Raw genomic sequence first — 23480 nt, 5'->3', positions numbered from 1 at the left:
AACTCTCCCCAAAAATAGGAGAAGGAATGCTGCCTAACTCATTCTATGATGCCAACATTACCCTAATACCAAAGCCAAACAAAGATGCCAAAAGAAAGAAAAATTACAGACCAATCTCTCTAATGAATGAACCTAGATGCTAAAATCCTCAACAAAACACTTGCTGATCATATTCAGCAACACATCAAACGAATCATACACCACGACCAAGTGGGGTTCATCCCGGGTATGCAAGGATGGCTCAACACAAGAAAATCAGTCAATGTAATACACCTCATAAATAGATCGAAAGAAAAAAAAAATCACATGATCATCTCTACAGATGCAGAAAAAGCATTTGAGAAAATACAGTACCCTTTCCTGATAAAAAAACAGTGCAAAGAATAGGAATAGAAGGAAACTTTCTGAATATGATAAAAGGTATATATGAAAAATCCACAGTTAACATAATACAAAATGGTGAAATCTAAAAGCTTTCCCTCTGAGATCGGGAACACGACAATTATGCCCACTATCACCATTCTTATATAACATTGTTAGCAGTACTGGCTCGAGCACTCAGGCAATAAAAAGATATAAAAGACCTCCAAATTGGAAAGGAAGAAGTAAAAATTTCACTGTTTGCAGACAACATGATCCTATACACAGAAAGCCCTGAGAAATCTACAACAAAGTATCTAGAACTTATGAGTTCAGTAAAGTTGCAGGTTATAAGATCAATGCACAAAAATCAGTAGCATTTCTATATACCAATAATGAGCAGTCTGAGAAGAACTTAAGAAAAAAACACCATTTACAAAAGTAACTTAAAAAATTAAATACTTAGGAATAAATTTAACTAAAGATGTAAATGACTTATATGCAGAAAACTACAAACACTCTTAAAGGAAATCAAAAACATAAATAAATGGAAGACTATTCCCTGTTTATGGACAGGAAGACTAAATATCATTAAGATGTCTATCCTACCCAAACTAATATGCAGATTTAATGCAATCCCAATAAAAATCAACACAACATTTTTCTCCAAATTGGAAAAACTAACTATGAAATTTATTTGGAAGGGCAGGAGGCCCTGAATAGCTAAAGACATACTGAAAAAGAAAAATGAAGTTGGAGGAATCACACTACCTGACCTACCTGACTTTGAAATATATTACAAAGCTACAGTGGTCAAAACTGCATGGTAGGGACGGCGGACTTGGCCCAGTGGTTAGGGCGTCCGTCTACCACATGGGAAGTCCGCAGTTCAAACCCCGGGCCTCCTTGACCCGTGTGGAGCTGGCCCATACACAGTACCTATGCACTCAAGGAGTGCCATGCCACTCAGGGGTGTCCCCCACGTAGAGGAGCCCCACGTGCAAGGAGCCCCACGCGCAAGGAGTGTGCCCCATAAGGAGAGCCACCCAGCGTGAAAGAAAGTGCAGCCTGCCCAGGAATGGCGCCACACATATGGAGAGCTGACACAACAAGATGACGCAACAAAAAAAAACACAGATTCCCATGCTGCTGACAACAAGAGAAGCGGACAAAGAAGACAAAGCAAATAGACACAGAGAACAGACGACTGGGGTGGGTGGGGAGGGAAGAGAAATAAATAAATAAATAAATCTTTTTAAAAAACTGCATGGTATGGGCAGAGGTACAGACATACTGACCAACGGAACTGAATTGAGAGTTCTGATATAGATCCCTGTATATACAGTCACCTGATATTCAACAAGGCCACCAAGCCCACTCAACTGGGAGAGAATGATTTCTTCAACAAATGGTGCTTGGAGAACTAGATATCCATATCGAAAAGAATGAGGGAGGGACATCATCTCACACCTTATACAAAAATCAACTCAAGATGGATCAAAGACCTAAATATAAGAGCCAATACCATAAAGACCTTGGAAATGTAGGGAAGCATCTACAGGAACTTGTAATAGGAAATGGCTTCATGAACTTCACACCCAAAGCACAAGCAGCCAAAGAAAAAATAGATAAATGGAAGGAACCTCCTCAAAATTAAAAACTTTTGCTCCTCAAAGGAGTTTGTCAAGAAAGTGAGAAGACTGCCTACCCAATGGAAGAAAATATTTGGTAACCATATATCTGATCGGAGCCTAATATCCAACACATATTAAGAAATCCTGTATCTTGAAAATAAAAAGACAACCCATTTAAAAAAAGGGCAAGTGATTTGAACAGACATTTCTCCAAAGAAAAAATACAAATAGCTAAAAAGCACATGAAAAGATGTTCAACATTACTAGCTATTAGGGAAATGCAACTCAAAACTACAATAAGATACCACCTTACACCCATTTAGACTGGTGGATATTAAAAAAAAACAAAGGACTACAAGTGTTGGAGAGGATGTGGAGGAATGGGAACCCTCATCCACAATGGGTGGGAATGTAGAATGATCCAGCCATTGTGGAGGACCATTTGACGTTTCCTCAAAAAACTAACTATAGATATGCCATATGATCCAGCAATTCCCAGAAGAATGGAAAGCAAAGACACGAACAGATATATGCACACAAGTGTTCATGGTGGCATTATTCACTTTTACCAAAAGTTGGAATCAACCCAAATGCCCATTAACTGATGAATGGATAAACAAAATGTGGTATATACATACAATGGAATATTACTCAGCTATAAGGAGGAATACAGTACTAACACATGGGATAACATGGATGAATCGTGAAGACCTTGTGTTAAGTGAAGCAAGCCAGGCATTGAAGGACAAATATTACATGACCTCTCTGATATGAATTAAGCAGATCGAGAAGTCTTAGAGAGCTAGAGCCTGGAAGACAGGTTTACCAGAAAGAGAAAGGGAGAAGATTGTAAGCCAACACCCACATGGGCAAAATCTGTGATAAGGTAGAAGTGACTGGCTGTACAGTGAAGGGACATGACAGGGGTGTAGTGATATCACTGGGTTGGGTGGTACAAGTTTGACAGAGGGGTACAGCTGGGAGGGTGGGTTGTACAGTCCATGGAACTGAGGGGAGGGCTGGGGGAGGGAGTGGGTGAACACTGGGGATTTGTGAGAACATGGCTGAAACTACAATGTTGGGAAAGCTCTCTTGGCAATATGACAGGGAGGAGTTACTGGATGGGGCATTGGATGGGGGGGCATTTGGGACAGGATGCCCCTGGGGCAGGCTTCTAGAGAACATGCAAGTGATTATTTTGTCATAGTGTTTTATCGGTGGGTGGAGACCCACATGATGAATGGTAGAGAGCTGGGACTCCCATCCTGGGAGGCCTGATATGTTCTCAAACAGTGGGGAGGATGTCTCTTAAGAGAATGGGTGGTTCCTAATGGGTGAGGACAGATTAGTGGGTGGAGACCTCAGCATTGTTGCCGCTATCTATGTTCTCAAACAGTCGGGAGGATGTCTCTTAAGAGAATGGGTGGTTCCTAATGGGTGAGGACAGATTAGTGGGTGGAGACCTCAGCATTGTTGCCGCTATCTATGAATTTTGTCCTTCAAGGAGTGGAGCCTGGTGGCCGCTGTGGGCCCTAGGGAAGGGGGAGAGAGAAATGGAAGAGATGGAAGAGGGGTATATAGAGGGCAATGCAGGTGGTCTGCATGATCCTGCAATGATGGACACAGGACATGTTAAATTTTATCAATAATTTTATAAAAGTGTATGGTCTGAAGTATAAACCATAATGTGAACCATTGACCATGGCTGGTAGCTATGTATCACTATCTGTGTGCCAGCTGTGGCACGTGTACCATCCACATGTAAAAAGGTTGTTGATTCAAGAACAGAAAAAGAGGATAGTATGTTGGGTATTCGGGAATCTCCTATATTCTGTATGTGACTTCACTGTGACCCAAAACTTCTTTGAGGACAGACTGAAAAAAAAAAAAAAAAAAAGTAGGACCCTGAGGAAGAAATGGAAGAAAAGCCTACTGCACACACAGGACAACAGATATTACAGAGATGAAAGGCAAAACGTCAAAAAAATTTTTTTTAATATTTTTTGTCATTTCTTAAATATCCCAATTTATTTTTACTTTATTTTAATTTCAGTTTTTCTAAATTATTATGTATTTGGTTTCTTATGTTTGGAATGTCACTGCTGTATTATTTTCTTAATCATTGTATTTGGCGATATTCTGGGCTTCATTATTGAGGAGGTTCTGGATCACAGAGGGGTTACAGCTGTGGCACGGGAGGATCACTGGTGTGGGATGTTGGTGATGTGTGATGCAGGGGAGAAGGTTCACCTGCGCATACATATAGGATATATGAATGTGTTCAGGTGTTTGTGGGCACTGCCACAGGGGTAGAGATCCACAAAACAATCGAAAAAATATTGAATTCCCATCCTGGGGAGCTTTGCCACATTCTCTAATTGAACAGCAACAATCATTCAAGTACAGAAGCAATGCCTAGGGTCCACTGATGGGCTCTTGATATTTACAACTATCCTTTTATGCCTTTGAACTTGAGGTTGCAACATAGCCTGGTATTGCAGGGTACCTAAGAGTTGCCTCCTAGGAGCCTCCCTGTTCTAGAATGTGGCCTCTCTCTGAGCCAAACTCAGCATATAAATGCATTACTTCTCTCCTGTGTGGGACATGACTCACATGGATGAGCCTCCCTGGCACTGAGGGATTACTACCAAACACCAACAAGCAATGTAAGTGGAAAAAGACCTTGAATAAAAGGGGGAAAGGGTAAAGAAAAATGAGTTTATAGGGCTAGGAGACTTCAAAACGAGACGGGTGGTCTTCCCAGAGGTAATGCTTATACACATCTCAACAGGATCTCAAGAGAACCAAAATAGATACTACCCCAAATAGTGGGGCTCCTGAGGGCCCTGAAGACACCCAGATCCCATGGTCATGGCAGATGGCTCCAGTGGTTGGTGCCTTGCCAGTGGGCACTACTTTTTAGTTTATGCTCCCTGGTGTGACAGATTTGGACTCAGATATGACTTCTCTACACGTCACTTCTGTCCCCTTTATTTGAACCTATAGTTGGTGCTGAGTTGGTAGGCGTACATCCAAGAGACTTGTATCTCTGAGTGGTCCAAGTGCCAACTGGGCTCTGAGCCTCAGCAGAGTTTCAACACCTACTCTCCAGTTCACTGGACTCACCCAGGACAAGGAGGTGAGGGTGGACAACCACCACACCAACTGAGAGAGTCTATAACCACAAGCAGGAGAGTCCCATCCATCAGCCATATGGGACTGAATCACCACCTCAACTGGAGGTGGAGTGTGCATCATCATCCCAGGATCCTCAGGATTGGGAAATAAAATATGGACTATAAGGGACTTAATGGTATGCCTCTGTAGACTTATTGTGATTCTAGCAATGGAGGAAATTATATCATTGATGTGGAGACAGTGGCCACTGGAGGTGCTTAAGTCAGGGAGAGGGACAAGGAAGTGTATTTGGGGGCAATTTCAGGACTTGGAATTGAATGATATTGCAATAGCAGATTATATATACAGCCATAACCTACAGAATTGCATGTAAGAGAGTGTAAACTACAATGTAAATTATAATTCATGATTGGTGGCAATGTTCCAAAATATGTTCATCAATTGCAATCAATGTACCACATTAATGAAAGAAGCTGTTGAGGTGGGAAGGGTGGAAGGTGTGGGGAGTGGGGCATATGGGAATCCCTTATATTTTTTATGTAACATTTTATGAAATCTAAGTATCTTTAAAAAAATAAAATATATATTAAAAATAAGATTTGGCATTACTCATTTGGCACTGATTGTTCATTTAGTCAACAATAACAAAAAAACTTATGCATATTATATGCTCTTGGGTGAAGAGTCATGAACGAAATGAGCTAAGCAGAAAGGGGTGGGAGAAGTCTTGGTCTTTCAGCCACGCCCTGCAACTGTGTCAATGTGGACTCTGTGGACACCCTGGCATCCTCTGGAGTCAGCCACAAGGAAAGCCTGATAAATGAATGACCGCATCGGGTTCACCTTGTCTAGGCCCTGTTCCAAAGAAGCGAAGGTCCTGCAATAGTTGGTCAATGGCTTTGCAATATCTTCTGTTCTTATCATTTTCAAGTTATGGCCCCTTTGTACAATCTGGAACATTCTGTTAACAGACATCTGCTACTGCAATTCAGAAAAGTACTAACTGCTGACCAAAACTAATGGAAGTGCATTCACTTTGAAATGTACATGTAAATTTAGTAGCATTTATGAAGAACACTGGCAGTTTGAGATCATTTATAAATCCCAAAAAGAGATTATGTTTGTAAACTAATCTATTCCTCTGGATGTGATACCCTTTGAATGCATTACATTCAGCTGACATGTCTTGATTAAATTACCTGTTAGATTAGGGCTTTGATTCAACCACATCAGTAGGGCATGATTCAGATTGAGTCCCTGCCCTCTTGGTGTACTATATAAACGGACACTCACTCAAGAAGTCACACAAATGGGAGAAAGAGTACTCATGTTTGAACCTGAGGCCCCAGAGAGAGATAAGCCTTTTGCCTGATAGTTTACAGCTGACCTTGTGAAGAGACCAGAATAGTTGAGCAGCTGAGAACGCCTGGAAGAAACAAACACTATGCCAGCCTGTAGCTGAAAGAGAGCAAGGCTGAACCCTCACAGAGATTGGCAACCATTTTGCTTCAAAACAAAGCAACTGACTTTGGTCAGAAAGCAACCTTGAATTGAAATCTTCAGAGCCTCGTAACTAAGCTTTTACCCCGAATAAATAACCTTTATAAAAGCTAACAGATTTCTGGTACTTTTCATCATTACCAATTGGTTGACTATACAAATGCCATAAAAAGTAATGAGAAGGAAGCGGCTGTGGCTCAATCAGTTGGGCTCCCGTCTACCATATGGGAGGCCCTGGGTTCGCATCCCAGGGTCTCCTTGTGAAGGCAGGCTGGCCTGTGCGCTGCGGAGAGCTGATGCAGCAAGATGACGTGACAAAGGGGAACAAGCAGTCACAGAGAAAAAAAGCGCAGCGAATGGACACAGAGGACAGAAGGGAAAAAAAAGCTGCAAGGGGGGGCATAAATTTTAAAAAATAAAAGTAATGAGAGTCATGCCTTTTTCACACATTCAGAACACTATATTACAAGTCAAAGTAGTGAAGGCGGTACCACTAATGCTATGAAAAGTATAAAATATTATAAAATTATTTTTTATCATAACTGAACTTTCAATTTATTACTAAGGACATTAATGAGCAAGTAGCAGGTACTCAATAATTACTTACTGAATTAAATACCTCCATATTATTGAGGTAATTCAGGGTAGCCTAGTGAAAATGAGGCTAAAGACCTAAGGAAAATAACATTAAGTCAGAAAAATATTTAAAATTGTCTTTTGGGAAATGGATGCGGCTCAACCAACTGGGCTCCTATCTACCATACAGTAGATCCAGGGTTCGATGCCCAGGGCCTCCTGGTGAGGGCAAGCTTGCCCCTGCAGAGTGCCAACCCACGTGGGAATGCCGCCCCACACCGAAGTGCCGGCCGACACAAAGAGCTGGCACAGGAAGATGACGCGACAAGACACAGAGGAGAGAAAATAAGAAGACATAGCAGAACAGGGAGTTGAGGTGACACAAGAGAGTAATCGCCTCTCATCCACTCCAGAAGGCCCCAGGATCGGTTCCCAGAGCCACGTAATGAGCATACAGGCAGACACAGAAGAACACAAAACAAATAGAGAGAGCAAACAACAGAGGGAATGGGAAATGGGGGGAGAGGGGAGAAATAAATCTTTTTTAAAAATTTGTCTTTTATCTTCTACTAGTTGTCCAGGAAACCAGCTTCAGTGGATTTTTTTTAGGTATCTGGTATAGAAAAGTAGCTAATGTGACTTCTCCAACAAAACTCTAAAATATACCTTTTACACTTTAAGTTGAGTAACAAAATGCAGATAATATACTTTGATCATCTTCCCCAGGTATGCCATTTAACTTCCAGCATTTGCAGCTTTAGTTTTTGTGACAATTTGAAGCTTTTTGTGCATCTCAGAAAAGATCATGTTCTTGGAATTAATCCATTCCTGTGGGTGTGGGCCCTTTGACTGGATTGGATTCAGCGGGGTGCCTTTGATTGGATTCAGTGGGGGCCTTTGACTGGATTCAGTGGGGGCCTCTGATTGGACTGGATTCAGTGGGGGCCGTTGACTGGACTGGATTCAGTGGGGGCCGCTGACTGGACTGGCTTCAGTAGGGGGCTGTTAACTAGACTGGATTCAGTGGGGGCCTCTGATTGGATTGGATTCAGTGGGGCCTTTGCCTGGATTGGGTTCAGTGGGGGGCCAGTGACTGGACTGGATTCAGTGGGGGCCTCTAATTGGATTGGATTCAGTGGGGGCCTTTGATTGGAGTACTTCAGTGAGGAGTGACCCAGGGTAGGCCTTGATCTTCTTGCTGGAGTCCTTAAAAACAAAGGATTGAAATCAGAGACACACAGGAAAAGGACTCTTTGAATTGGGTTCAGTGGGGGGCCACTGATTGGAGTACTTCAGTGAGGAGTGACCCAGGGTGGGTCTTGGTCCTCTTGCTGGAGTCCTTTATGAAGGATGAGCCATATGCCCGATAGCTCTCAGCTGAGTTCAGGGAGAAAGTTAAGTCTGGAGGAGCAGCAACTAGACTCAGAAGAGAAGCAGATGCTCCCACGTGCCTTGCCAGCAAACAACCTTTGGTGAGACAGCATCCCTGATGATGCCTTGATTTGAACATTTTCATAGCCTCCAAACTGTAAGCTCTTAACCTAATAACTCCCATTATAACAGACAACCCATGTCTGGTATATTGTTCCCAGCAGCTTTTAGCAAACTAAAATAGTTATTCTTGACAGTGGACTTTGCCCAGTGGTTAGGGCGTCCATCTACCACATGGGAGGTCCGCGGTTCAAACCCCGGGCCTTCTTGACCCGTGTGGAGCTGGCCCATGCGCTAGTGCTGATGCGCGCAAGGAGTGCCGTGCCACGAAGGGGTGTCCCCTGCGTAGGGGAGCCCCACACGCAAGGAGTGCGCCCCATAAGGAGAGTCACCCAGCGCGAAAGAAAGTGCAGCCTGCCCAGGAATGGCGCCACCCACACAGAGAGCTGACACAACAAGATGACGCAACCAAAAGAAACACAGATTCCCATGCCGCTGACAACAACAGAAGCGGACAAAGAAGACGCAGCAAATAGACACAGAGAACAGACAACCAGGGTGGGGGGGAAGGGGAGAGAAATAAATAAATAAATGTTTTTTTTTTTAAAGTTATTCTTATTGCTCCACTGAAAGCCTAAATGTACTATTTTGCTCTTCATTTTGTACTATTTCTTTGTTGTTCAGTCTGTAAAGATTTAAGACAAATCCTAACTTACAGAGCTACACAATCATCCTGCAGAGACAAAAAAAAAAAAAATCCACACTCATATATAACTATATATACATATACCTTAGTATTTACTCAATTCTTTTAATAAATGTTTTTAAGTTATATATTCTAAAAGGAGTAAAACAGGTCTATAAAGATAAAATGGTACAACAATATTACCTATTTAAACTAACTTAGGAGGAAAAATTCAAATAAAAAGTTCTTAAGCATTTCATATCAACTTAAGTCACTGCAGCCTTAACAAGTGCCCCAGTTTATATATTGGCAGTATACAGAAAGCCTTAATTTTATGTAAAATCAATGCACATCTATTATAGCTAGCTAATAACATTCTGAATTTCAATTAAATATACTGGTGTCAGGGTTTGGAAATGTAAATCTAAATACTCAAGAGATGGAGTTTACCATCACTACAAAAATTGGCTAAAGATTAAGAAACCTCTTAACCTACTCTGAAAATGGATTTCTAAATTTTGGCTAATTCCCCTTTAAATTGAATGTCCAATTTTTTTTTTTAAGGATCACTTATATACATTTTTAAGATTTATTTATTTATTTCTCTCCCCTCTCCCTCCCCTGCCCCCGCCCCCGCCATTGTCTGTTCTCTATTTGCTGTGTCTTCTTTGTCCGCTTCTGTTGTCTGTTGTTGTCAGCAGCAAGGGAATCTGTGTTTCTTTTTGTTGCGTCATCTTGTTTTATCAGCTCTCCGTGTGTGCGGCACCATTCCTGGGCAGGCTGAACTTTCTTTTGCGCTGGGCAGCTCTCCTTACGGGGCGCACTCCTTGTGCGTGGGGTCCCCCTACACGGGGGACACCCCTGCGTGGCACGGCACTCCTTGCGCACATCAGCACTGCGCATGGGCCAGCTCCACATGGGTCAAGGAGACCCGGGGTTTGAACCGTGGACCTCCCGTGTGGTAGACAGATGCCCTGACCACTGGGCCAACTCCACCGCCCAATGCCCAATTTTTTAGGTGATTTTTGTTTTGGTTTGCCTGCTATCATTTTTTAATTGGGTTTTATTCCCAACAACCAGCTTGATAGCAGCCAATGGATCTCTTTTTGGTAGGTGGTATAATGCTCAACTTCCCTGGAAACCATTTTGCTTCTAAGACAAATGACAGGCAACTGTAACATTCTAGAATATGTATTTTTTTTAATAATACCTTTCCAAATCATAATTAACTAAGGTTCTTGCCCAAAGAGTTAGGATAACATTTTCCTTTTAAAATAAATCACTGAAAAGAAATTAGCTAGAGGAACTTTTTTTGAAAAAAATCAACTAGTCCTCAGTCCTTATCCTGTTACTTTCAAAAATATTTCTGAAATAAAAGACTGGTCTATCCAAGATAAATAGGTCATGTCTAAGTGTAAAGAAACTTCAAAGCTTTAAAAAATTAAGGAGAGAGTTCCAATTCCAGTGATGGGAGGGTAGCTTATATAAGACTAACCTTCTTACAGATAACTATTAGGAACTCCAGGGGAAAAAAAAAATTAAAAAACCATTTAAAGGTACCAGAGAGCAACCAGAAACAGCTAGAAAGAAGAGAATGGCCCTGGGTAAAATTCATGTTTACACAATTTTCCCCACAAGGGTACTCAATAGTCTTAGAGGTGCAACACAGCTCATATTCAAGCAGAGAGTCTGTTTTGTTGATTTAAGATATCAGAAAACAGAGTTCAGACAGCCAGAGAGACTGGAAATAAAGACATGAAATACCAAACAGGACAGAGCCACAAAATCTGGATATAAACTCCATTGCTGACCCTGAACTACACAGTGGGGCTAAAGACTGCAAGGAGTCCAGTGAAAGCAACAGCTGGAAGAGCTGAGAAAGTTACTTCACCTGCCGTCCACCATGGGGAGACGAGAGTTTAGAGCTTTGAGCCCTGCCAGGTTAGAGGTGTGACTTTGGGCTTTCACCGAAACTGTGGGAGAAGCCATGTCTTTAGGAGTAAAGACTACATCCCAGGACATCACAAATGAAGATATGGAAAAGTTCAGTAAGTACATGAAATGGTGTTTAAGATCAGTCATCAGGGACTATAATTTAAGGCCACAATAAGATACATCTCAAATCCATCAGAATGGCTAAAATGGAAAGACTGACAAAAGCAAATGTCAATGACAAGTTGCTACTGGAACTCTTACACATTGTTGGTTGAAGCCTAAAAAGATACCATTACTTTGGAATACTGTTTGGAAATTTCTTATAAAGTTAAATATACAACTACCTTTTGATCCAGCAATTCTACTCCTAGATATTTATCCAAGAGAAATGAAAACATGCCCATGGAAGGGCTTGTTTATATCAACTTTATTCATTAAATTGCCAAAAATTACAAACAACCCTGATATCCAGTAGAAGAATGGATAAATATACCATGATACACTAATATAATGGACTACTACTCAGCAATAACAAAAGAATGAACTGATATACATAGCACAGATAAATCTCAAAAAATATTTTGCTGAGTGAAAGAAGCCAGGTACAAAAGAATACAAATGATATGATTTCTAGGAAGTATAAGAACAGGCCAAACTAATTTACCATGATATATATTAGAACAATGTAAGGTAGGCTTTGCTCACATGGGGCAACAGGCAAATTTTCAAGGATATTAGAAATGTTCTTCACTTGGAGGTGGTGGTTACATGGTTATATGCATTTATGAAAATTATTTAAGATTTGTGTATTTCAATACATATAAATTTTGCCTCAATAAAAACAATTCAAGAATGAAATCCTTTTTAAAATAATGATTTTAAGATTATGAATAACAATCAAAATTTTTAATCCAATAAGTTCTATAAGGGTCATTACACTGTACTAATACAAATATTTAAAAGTTTAATTATAATCCCCAAAGTTCTAAAATTCCATGAATCCACACAATTTCATATTGCCTAAATACTTACACAATACTCAACTTCAAATTTTAATGCAGTGATTTCTGTAAACACAAGTAAAACATCCTTGCTGATGAACACATTACTTACTCAGTTTTCTCTTAATTTCATTCCTAATCTATGTATTCACCTGAAAGACTAAGATATTTTTTCTATATATATAATTGAAATTGTCAGTGTTTTCAGAAATTTGATTGTTAAAAGATATTACCTTTTGAAACTTGAATATTTATAACTACACTTGCTTATTCCCACTTGTATAAACATGAAAATATTATACCCTTCAAAATCTCTCCTTCAGTCTTTCTCAAAACAAGCTTCATCTGTGTGTCCTTAATTCTTGTGTAAGGCTGATGTTCTCTCTTAATTTGGTTGATTGGTTTGTCCATGAGTGAGTCTGAGTGAATTTATCACCAGCATCTCTTCTCTAGGTTACATCTAGAAGAAAATCTTTCCTGATTTCTGTATCTTTGGGAATAGAGAACAGCTTCTTGGTTCATATGGTGGCACTAACTCCACATAGCTGGCTAGCTTCATGTTTAAATCCCTTCAATACAGGCAAAATGTGGACAAAATATTTAGTCACCAAAACAAAACACATGAAAGAAAATAAGTTCTAATGCTATATGCAGGCAAGAATTGACAAATCTGCTAGAGATTATTATTTTACATTTAGCACATAAAGAATTGCTTTATATGGTAATATATACTCTCATTTAATCCTTACCTTCTTTCAGAGCTTTATCCATATTATGAGAAATTACTACCCTTCTAGACTGAACTGACTCATGTGAGTTTCCATACACAGGGCTCTGAAACGTAAGCAAAAAAAAAAAAAAAAAAGGATTACTGAATGAATAAATCACATATAAAAATAAAATCAAAGGTATGAAATACCACCTCAGCAAGTGTTAAGATAATGCTCAACAAATTATAAAGTTCTTCTGAAAAGTAAGAAAATGCTTAAGATTAGTTAAGAAATTTTTGAAGGAAGAATTAAGGAAGGATTTTCCTACCAGATATCGAAATTACATGATGACAGTGTGGGAATAAACAAATGAATAAAATGGTGAAGGCTCAAAACCAGATGCAGCTATCTGCCCTTCCTCCCTTAGCCAGTGGAATCAATTCCTTGGAGAACTGGGGCTCCGAGCCACCAGGGAGGGAAATCTTTCTATGCGAGACCACAGCACTCACAGGAGGTATGAGCAGGAGATACAGTGCTCTAGGAAAACTGTACCATGTTAATGGCTGTATATGATTTTAAAAATTTACAAGAGAGTGATGTCATCAACATGGCAATGTAAAGACATCCCCTGGAAAAATCTCCCTCAGAATCAGCTAACAAAAGGACAAATTCCACCTAGAACCCTGGAAGATAAGAGAGACTGAAGGACTCCACAAATGCTGAATTGAAGAAGAAAAATAATCTCCAAGACTCAGGGAGATTTCTGTCCTGGACCCAGGAGTCTGCACCCCTCCCCTTCCGCAGCCCACACAGCTGGGGAGCAGGGCAGCAGCTGCATAGCCTGGGGCCTTCCCACCCCAGAGGCAGACTATCAATCCACTGCCAGCAACGGATTAGAACCCACATAGCCAAGAGACAGGGAACAAACGAAAACTTCAGGGAGACAGAGAATTCAGAACTAATCAAAGAAGTTCAAAGAAATCCCCTAAATCAATTCAAGGCGATCAAGGAAAATATGGATATAGAGCTCAAGGATTTTAAGACGACAACTGGTGAACATAAAGAAGAATTTTAGAGTATTAAAATATAATATAAATTATGGGGATGAAACACACAATAGAGGTTAAAAATAGACTAGAGTTGGAGTGGGTGTAGCTTAGTGGTTGAGCAACTGCTTTGCATGTACAAGGTCCTGGGTTCAACCCCCAGTACTTCCTATTTAAAAAAAGACTAGAGGCATATAACAGCATATTTAAACAGGCAGAAGAAAGAAGTGACATGACAATTGAAATCATAGAGTCAGAAGAACAGATATAGAAAAGAAGAGAAAAAAATTGAGCAGTGTGTCTCAAGGATTTGAGTGACAGCATGACATGCAAAAACATACATGTAATGGGTGTCCCAGAAGGAGGAGAGAAAAGGGCAAGGAAGAATATCTGAGGAAATAATGGCTGAAAATTTCCCAACTCTTATGAAAAACATAAATATAACCATAAGAAGCGCAAAGTACTCCAAACAGGATAAATCCTAATGGCCTACTCCAAGGCACATACTAATCAGAAAGCAAAGGTCAAAGACAATTCTTAAAGCGTCAAGAAAAAAGCAGTCCAAACACAAGGGATCCTCAGTAAGACTAAATGCTGATTTCTCATCAGAAACCATGGAGGCGATAAGGCAGTGGTACGATATATTTAAGGCACTGAAAGAGAAAAACTGCCAGCCAAGAATTCTTTATCCAGCAAAACTATCCTTCAATATGAGGGAGAGAGGGAAGATATATAAAGAGATCATACAACAACTCAACGATAAAAGGGCAAGCAATCCACTTAACAAATGGGCAAAGGACTGACACATTTTCCAAAGAGGAAACACAAATGATCAAACGTGAAAAAATGTTCAATATCACTAGCTATTATGGAAATGCAAATCAAAACTAGTGAGATTCCATTTCACATATCATAAAATGCCCATTATTAAAGAATAAAAACAGAAACAGAAAACAAGGGCTGGAGAAGATGTGGAGAAATAGAATATTCCTTCACTGTTAGCAGAATAGTGCGGTCACTGTGGAAGACAGTTTGGTGATTCCTCAAGAAGCTAAACATAGAACTGTGGTATGATGTGGCAATCATTCTACTAGGAATACATCCAGAAGAACTGAAAACAGGGACATGAACAAGCATTTGAACACCAACCTTCATAATAGCATTATTCACAATTGCCAAAAGATGGGGGAAAAACAAGCATCCATCAACCGACGAATGGGTAAACAAAATTGTGGTATATGCATATGATGGAATACTCTGCTGCTGTAAGAAGAAATGAAATTGGGACACATATGACAACATGGCTGAAACTTGAGGACATTATGCTAAGTGAAGCCAGACACAAAAGTACAAATACTGTATGGTCTCACTAATACGATCTAAATAAAATAAATATACAGAGTTATGTGTGGAAATGGACAGAGTTGACAGTAACACATTATAGCATAAATAATACTTCTGACTTATAAATGGCTGAGTTATGTATTTTTTTCTTTTACACATCAAATGGCTTTTGTTTATATATGATTATGGTTAAGATTTTTTTTATTCCTTGGTATATTAGTCAGCCAAAGGGGTACAGATGCAAAACACCAGAAGCCTGCTGGCTTTTATAAAGGGTATTTATTTGGGTAGGAGCTTACAGATACAAGGCCATAAGCATAAGTTACTTCCCTCACGAAAGCCTATTTTCACGTGTTGGAGCAAGATGGCTGCTGACGTCTGCAAGGATTCAGGCTTCCTGGGTTCCTCTGGGCTCAGCTCCTCTGGTTTCTCCACAAGGTCACAAGACTATGAGGCACTCTAGGCTTTGCCTCTCTCCACAAGGTCAGCTGTAGACTATCAGGTGAACGGCTCTGTCTCTTTTCCTCCGGCTTCTGCCTGTCTAAGGAGCCGTCTCCATTCCTCTGTGTTCCTCTCTTCCTGGGGTTTGCGTCTCTTTCCTCTGTGAACTTACTTCCCAGGGCTCCAGCTTAAGGCTTCAGCATCAAACTCCAACATCAAAAACCCTCAACTCTATCCTCTGCCATGCCTTTTATCTGTGAGTCCCCACCCACCAAGGGACGGAGACTCAATGCCATAATGATATGGCCCAATGAAAGCCCCAATCCTAACCCAATCACACCCAGGTACAGACCAGATTACAAACATAATCCAATACCTATTTTTGGAATTCATAACCATATCAAACTGCTCCACTTTGGAAAGGGTTGAATGTTTTATGTTAACTTATGGTAGAAAACCATGTCTTCTTTCATTGATACAACTACTATTTCAGGCTTTTAAAAGTATTTCCATTAAGAAATTTTAAAGCTTTGACTTTTCATTGATTTGTTTTTAATAACAATGAGCACAGACAAGGATAACACTCTTGGTGCTTGACCTATAGCATGAAATTAAGCCAAGGACTGGGAAGTCTCCACTCCCAGCTGGGTGTCCCAGGGCCTTGGAGTTGAGTGCAGTTGTGCTGGGATGGCGTGCCAGGGAACAAAGAGATTTCCTCAAGCTTGGAGGACAGATGAGGGCGCCAGGAATGTTAGCCAGTTGGATATCCTCTGTGACATGGTCAAGCATTTCACAGCATACACAAAAAAGGCTCCACAATTGTGAATCTTAGCTTCTTTTATTCCCCCAATAAAATCAATAAGCAGGTCCTAATTAGATTACATATGCTTTGGATCACTCTGTGATTTTTTAAAATTCCTTTTATAGTAGTAGTATAGTACTGTACATAGTAAATGTAGTCTTACTAGCCAGACAGTGGAATTTTATTTCTGTCCAGTCTTTTTTTTTTTTTTTTTTTTGCTAAGTGAGCAAGAGTTAAAAATTCTATGGCCCCACCTAAAGGAAACCACTTCTAATAGTTTCTGTGCTTACAAACATTTTCCCACCATGGAAAACTTTCCGTGAAGGTATATGTATCCCTAACTCATTCTATTTAATGGCTGCATTACATTCTAAAGTATGAATATACCATAATTTAACTGTTTGACTATTGATGTATTAGGGTTATTTCCATTTATTGCTGTTATAATCAATATAGCAGTGTCATTTCTTTTAGGTATACCTTTTTGCATATGTGTATTTCTCTTAGATTCCTAGAAGTAGAATTGTTAAATCAAAGGATAATGCATTTAAATTTTTAATATATGTAGCTCAGCTGCCTTCTTAAAAGACATTCCCCCAACAGTGTATGAAAATGACCATTTTCCCATTCCCCTACACATTAGATACTATGAGTCTTTTCTCTCCTTTGACAGTCTGATAGAGAAATGCAAATTAGATCAATGAGATATTAATTAAAAATGAGGCTGCACACTTTTCATATATGTATTGGTCTTTTTTTTATGATTCCCCTTTCAACTTCTTGGTTTACTTTTCTTTTTTTAGGTACCAGGGCCAGGGATTGAACCCAGGATCTCGCTGTTTTTTTTTTAGGAGGCACCAGAAACTGAACCCAGATCTCCCATTTGGGAAGCAGGTGCTCAAGCAGTGAGCTACATCCACATCCCAATGAGAACTGTTTTTTCCATTCGTTTGTTTTTAGGAGGTATGGGGGATCGAACACAGGACCTCGAACATAGGAAGTAGGCACTCAACCACTTGCAATACATCCACTCCCCTTGGTTTACTTTTGAATTACTTTTTATCTCTGTAACTGTATATATTAAAAAGTATTCCTTTGTTCTGGATATTGTAGATAATGTCTCCTAGTCTATCATTTTTATTTTGTTTATAATATTTTTTGTTATAAAGGAATTTTCTATTTTAAATAGTCATATTTTCAGGTTTTTTCCCTTTATGATACATGGATTTTGTGTCTCTTAGGAAGAACTTCTTCATTTCCAAAATTATAAATAGCTTCTCCCTTATTTCCTCTTAATACTTTTTAGTTAGAAAAAATATTAGCTCTATAATTATTTGGAGTTGAGTGTGAAGTAGGAATCTAAACCTTTTTTCCACATGGATATCAAATTATCTCAATACCATTTATTGAACAGTCTGGGTTTTCATCTTTGGTTCTAAATTCTTTATTGAGTTCTTAATATTCACAGATTTTTAACCATTGCCATAGACTTTTAACAATCCTATTTTTATCTTTCTATTTTTATTCTAGTAATATGTAACTGATCTAAAATTTTCCCTTTCAGCTACTTTCATGTGTATAATTCAGTGCTGTTAATTACACACAATGTGCTACCATCACCACCATTCATTTCTAAACCTTTAAAATCAACCTAAATAGAAATTCTGTACAAATTAAGCATTAACTTCACATTCTCTACTTCATCTCAGCTCCTGGTAACCTAACTTCTAGATTCTAACTCTATGAGTTTGCTTATTCTAATTATTTCATGAGTGAAATCATGTAATATTTGTCCTTTTGTATCTGATTTTACTGAACATGTCTTCAAGGTTCATGAATGTTGTCACATGTATGAGGACTTAATTCATTTTTATGGCAGAATAATATTCCATTGTGTGTATATACCATATCAATTCATCAATTTATGGACACTTGGGTTGCTTCCATATTTTGTCAACTGTGAATAACGCCACTATGAACACTGGGGTGCAAATATCTGGTTGAGTCCCTGCTTTCAATTCTTTTGGGTATATACCTAGTAGAGGGATTGTTGGGTCATATGGTAATTCTATACTTAGATTTCTGAGAAACTGCCAAACTGTCTTCCACAGTGGCTGCATCATTTTACATTCCAACCAACAATGAATGAGTATTCCTATTTCCCCACAATCTTTCCAACATTTGTCATTTTCCATTTTTTAAAAAGCCATTCTAGTCCGTGTGATATCTCATTGTAGTTTTGATTTGCATTTCCCTAATAGCTAGTGATGTTGAGCATCTTTTCATGTGCCTTTTTTAGCCTCTTATATATCCTTTTTAGAGAAATGTCTCTTCAAGTCTTTTGCCCATTTTTAAATTGGGTTGTCTTTTTACTGTTGAGTTGTAGAATTCTTTATATAGTGTGGATATTAAACCCTTACAGGGTATATGGTTTCCAAATATTATCTCCCATTGAGTAGGTTGTCTTTTCACTTTTGTGATCAAATTCTCATCTCGAAGTTTTTATTTTTTTCTTTTGTTACTTGTGCTTTGGGCATAAGTCTAAAAAACCCTTGTCTAACAAGATTCTGAAGATGCTTCCCTACATTTTCTTCTAGGAGTTTAACAGTCCATTTTATGATTGTTTACTGTTTTACTTCCTCTGGGAGCACAGATGGAGTTGGATGAACCAATCCACGCCTTTCCTCTCATGCCTGTTACGTAAACTACTTAGCAAAACAAGTGCCACTCTCCTTCACACATACACACACATACACAGACAAACACTCACATATATAATATTCTGATATTTTTGAAAAGAAAAACAGTTGTAGAGAGTTTAAGGGGAAATGGTTATCATTTCCTGTAAAGTTACTGAAATGGTGATTTATCTTACCAAAATAAACCCAAATAATCATCATTACCACATAGAGCTATCACATGGCCAAGTCTTTCCAAGTTTCCTCAGCATATGACAATCTATGGGGATTCCATGACTAATATTTTCATTCTTAATCTATATTATTCTCAAAATCATGGCTCTTTTCAAATCAATCACATTCTGCCACAGTCTCAAAAAAAATTATTCAAAACCAAAGAAGTACAGGAATCACGCTTATCCTTCCTCAGGAAGCTAGGAAGGGACTAAGAAACTTGGAAAGTCATCTAATCTGAGGAAGACTCTGACAAAAGATTGTAAACATGAAATAAAAGCCACGCCCAACATAAAAGCCGCACATTGAACAGAACTATGGGAACAAAACAGCAGAGGGGAAACGGCACAGGCTCCCACATCAGAGAGGCCTGGGCTCTGCCACTTAGCAGGCGGGTCCTTCACCAGCCACTTCCACTCCAGCTTCCTTTAAGTGGGCTAATACCTCAGAGGATTAAATATATAGGGACACGGATTTTTAAAAAGACAACCGTGGCCAGGCAAGGAATATATGTAAGTGAAGGAGGTTGCAACTCGGTACTGTCAGGTGTTCTGACTTTTTGAAAAAATGGAAACCCATAACCTTGAATGAAATCTTCAACTAATTCCATTTTTATCTAAAACTATGGGCCAAACTGTGAGCCACATTCAACCCACTGGCATCTAGTCTGCCATCACTGGCTCACTTAAGGTGCATGGCAGAATGTCTGGCATTTAGTAGCATTCAAATTATAGCTATTACCACTAATCAAACTGAAAATGTTTTAACTGGTTGGTTGCTTATTAAAGGCACCTTGGTTTGGTTTTCTGAAGGGAAAGGAAGGGAGGAAATGAAAGCAAGAAAGAAGGACTGAACTATTAAACAACCAGAGTATGAAACAGAATAGAACATACATTTCTTGAAATAGTTTTGCCTTTGAGGCCTTAAAAAGGAAAGTTTACATTTCCTAGAGATGTTCTATTGTGTATGTGCCCTTAAACTTTCTATTACTTGTATTTAAGTATCCAAACAAAATCTGGTTTGATCAGAAACTAGTTTCTTGGATTGTACTTTATTAGGTTTAATCATGAATTAAAGAAGATCCTGGTTTCCTTATCTGTAAAAGAATACTGTCTAACATATATACTAAGAGGTTATTTGGGGAGACTGCACTGTTATAAAATAGTGGTATTTGTGTCTTTTTCCCTCTAAGTATAATTTCTATTTTAGACATCAGAAAGAAAAGTCTTTAAAATTCAAACCTACAAATTCTCAAAATGTTACTTTTCTAGATTTCAAACATGCTATATGTCTTTTTAAAATACTATTTCCAATTATACAGACATCAGCAATGCATTCTTTAATATATTATTATAGATGTAGAGAATTAAATTCACCCATAATACTATCATCCAGACATAACTACTGGCAATATATTGGTCTATTTCCTTCCCATTAGTGACTCCAACATTTACTGAGTAGCTCTGTAACCTTGGGAAAGTTACTTAACCTTTCTGTGCCTCAGTTTCCTCATCTGTAAAAGAGAAGTAACAATAGCACCTACTTCTTAGGTTGACATGACCTTTAACTGAATACACACAAAGCATTTACAATCATGTCTAACATAATTATAAATTATTATTGGTACTTTCTCCACACACTTTAAAGAAACTGAGATCATAGCATATACACAGTTTTTTTTTTTTGTTTTTTTTTTTTTATTGACTTTGTAATAATATTACATTAAAAATATATATGTGAGGTCCCATTCAACCCCACCCCCCCACCCCCCCTCTCCCCCCCCCCAACAACACTTGTTCCCATCATCATGACACATCCATTGGATTTGGTAAGTACATCTTTGGGCACCTCTGCACCTCATATACATTGGTTCACATCATGGCCCATACTCTCCTCTATTCCATCAAGTGGGCCCTGTGAGGATTTACAATGTCCGGTGATTACCTCTGAAGCACCATCCAGGGCAGCTCCATGTCCCGAAGACGCCTCCACCTCTCATCTCTTCCTGCCTTTCCCCATACCCTTTGTCCATTATGTCCACTTTTCCAAATCCAATGCCACCTCTTCTATGTGGACATTGGATTGGTTGTGTCCATTGCACCTCTATGTCAAGAGGAGGGTCAGATTCCACCTGGATGCTGGATGCAATCCTCCCATTTTCAGTTGTAATCACTCTAGGCTCCATGGTGTGGTGGTTGTCCTTCTTCAACTCCATCTTAGCTGAGTATATACACAGTTCTTTATCTTGCTTTCTATACTTGATGTTACATCATGAGCAACTTTCATGTAATCAGAAGGACTGAATATACTGTTTCAAATGTCTTGTACCATGATTTAACTATTTGCTTATTACTGTACATTTACTCTGTCTTCTCCTTTTTTTTTTCTGTTTTAAATGAAAATATTTTCATTTCTAAGCTATTGGTCTAAGTATAGTGCCATGAAAAATACTCTACATGTCTATGAAACGCAGAGCTGGCGGTTTTTGGACTCTGATGTCATTTGAAAGACTGTGTGTCTCAAGAATCTTCTCATGCTTTGTGGAAAGCCTCTACCAACTGAGAAGAAACTATAACAACAAGAGAAGGGAAAAAAGATAGAGAGACTTTTGGCTTTGAGGCACAAATCCTGGGAAGAGGTACTGGGAAAATTCCTGCCAGCATTTCCCACCATGCCCACACCCTGTGCCTTCAACCCAATGCTGTGAAGGTACCTCCTGCGGCTGGGAGCGTTCGGCAGGGAAACGAGAAGGGAAAAGGGCTCAAGAGGCAGGCTGTGCAGGCAGCCTGGGATGTGTGTCTTGGGGGTGCTCAAACAGTAAAGTAAAGCCAACTCTGCTTCCAGAAGCATAAATCCCTGTGGTGAATTTACCTGACATGAACTTGGCAAGAAATGAGTGGACGATGGGAACAGCAGCAGCTTCTGCAGCTTACTGCATTTATCAAAGTGTATGCTGTGTTGAGGCTAAAGGCCAGCACTGCCTGCAGGTATCAAATGTATCGGGGTCTGTTTCTCTTTCCACAGTGAAAGATAATCATCATCTTAGACTGATCCTGAGACTCAGTTCAGTAACAAAAGGTATGAAATCAGTTGGATCTTTTCTCTCAGCAAATATGAAATTGGAGTATGTTCCCCCCCAGGACACACCCCCATTATTACTATGGTAAAAGCATAAGGCATTACATTAGCGTCAGAAGACACAACTAGGAGCTAGGAAACGCAATCTATAGTTGGTCCTTTGCCATTTACTTGCTGAGTTAAAACGAACAAGTCCACTTCTAGATTCAGTTCAATTTAAAATTACAACTGTCCCATTTATACAAAAGGATTATTACACACCAAGAAGAATAATGTATGTAAAAGTGCTTTAAAAATTGTAAAGCAGTTATATAAATAGAGGTTGCTATTACGGCTCCAAAAGTCACAGTGTACTTTTTTACAATGGTAATTTCCTTCCCAGAGAATGACTGAAATTATATTATTGAGACTAGATTCAAAGTCTTTTGTGCTTTCAGATTTTACTGTCACATATTCCTTTAGTGATGTTTTTTAGTTATTAATCTGCAGTCTAAGAAAAAAGTGAATATTAACACAAAAGCAAAATCTCTATTAACTGATCAATAGAGGTAGGCTTTGAGGTAGGGTAACATACTTAGGACTGCTTTTCCTGATTCAATTAGAAAACTCAGAATCACTCATGAGAAAAATCTGAAGATCCTCAGAAAATACAATATTTTGCAGTTGACTGCAAAATAATTTAAGTATATTTCAAATCACACATGGGTTTGGAAATTGAAATCCCAACATACCAAAAGTGTGCAGGCAGAGAGGAGTTTGCCTAAATTGTTAAGTATGCAACAGACAGCAGAGCTGGAGAAAAAGAATGAAGGAAAGCAAGCTGGCTTAGGAAAGATAACTGAAAACTATGACACTAGCTCTCTGCATTCCTGAAAAGGTTTGTTTAA

General features: G+C 39.1%; 1 protein-coding gene across 6 annotated transcripts in view; it reads right to left on the bottom strand.

The window, feature by feature from the left end:
• Positions 1–23480, bottom strand: part of SNX25 (sorting nexin 25) — a 175889-nt gene that overhangs the window by 121092 nt on the left and 31317 nt on the right. For all 6 annotated transcript variants that reach the window (XM_071212559.1, XM_058289873.2, XM_058289875.2 and 3 more), the window contains one exon: positions 13010–13094. In XM_071212559.1, the coding sequence (XP_071068660.1) occupies positions 13010–13031 (22 nt within the window). In that variant the 5' untranslated portion in view covers positions 13032–13094. The remainder of the gene's footprint in view (positions 1–13009; positions 13095–23480) is intronic.

Source organism: Dasypus novemcinctus, chromosome 29 (assembly GCF_030445035.2).
Source record: "Dasypus novemcinctus isolate mDasNov1 chromosome 29, mDasNov1.1.hap2, whole genome shotgun sequence".
In the NCBI taxonomy this organism is placed as follows: Eukaryota; Metazoa; Chordata; class Mammalia; order Cingulata; family Dasypodidae; genus Dasypus; species Dasypus novemcinctus.
The sequence above is the reverse complement of the archived record's forward strand: the minus strand, read 5'-3'. Positions and strand labels throughout refer to the sequence as shown.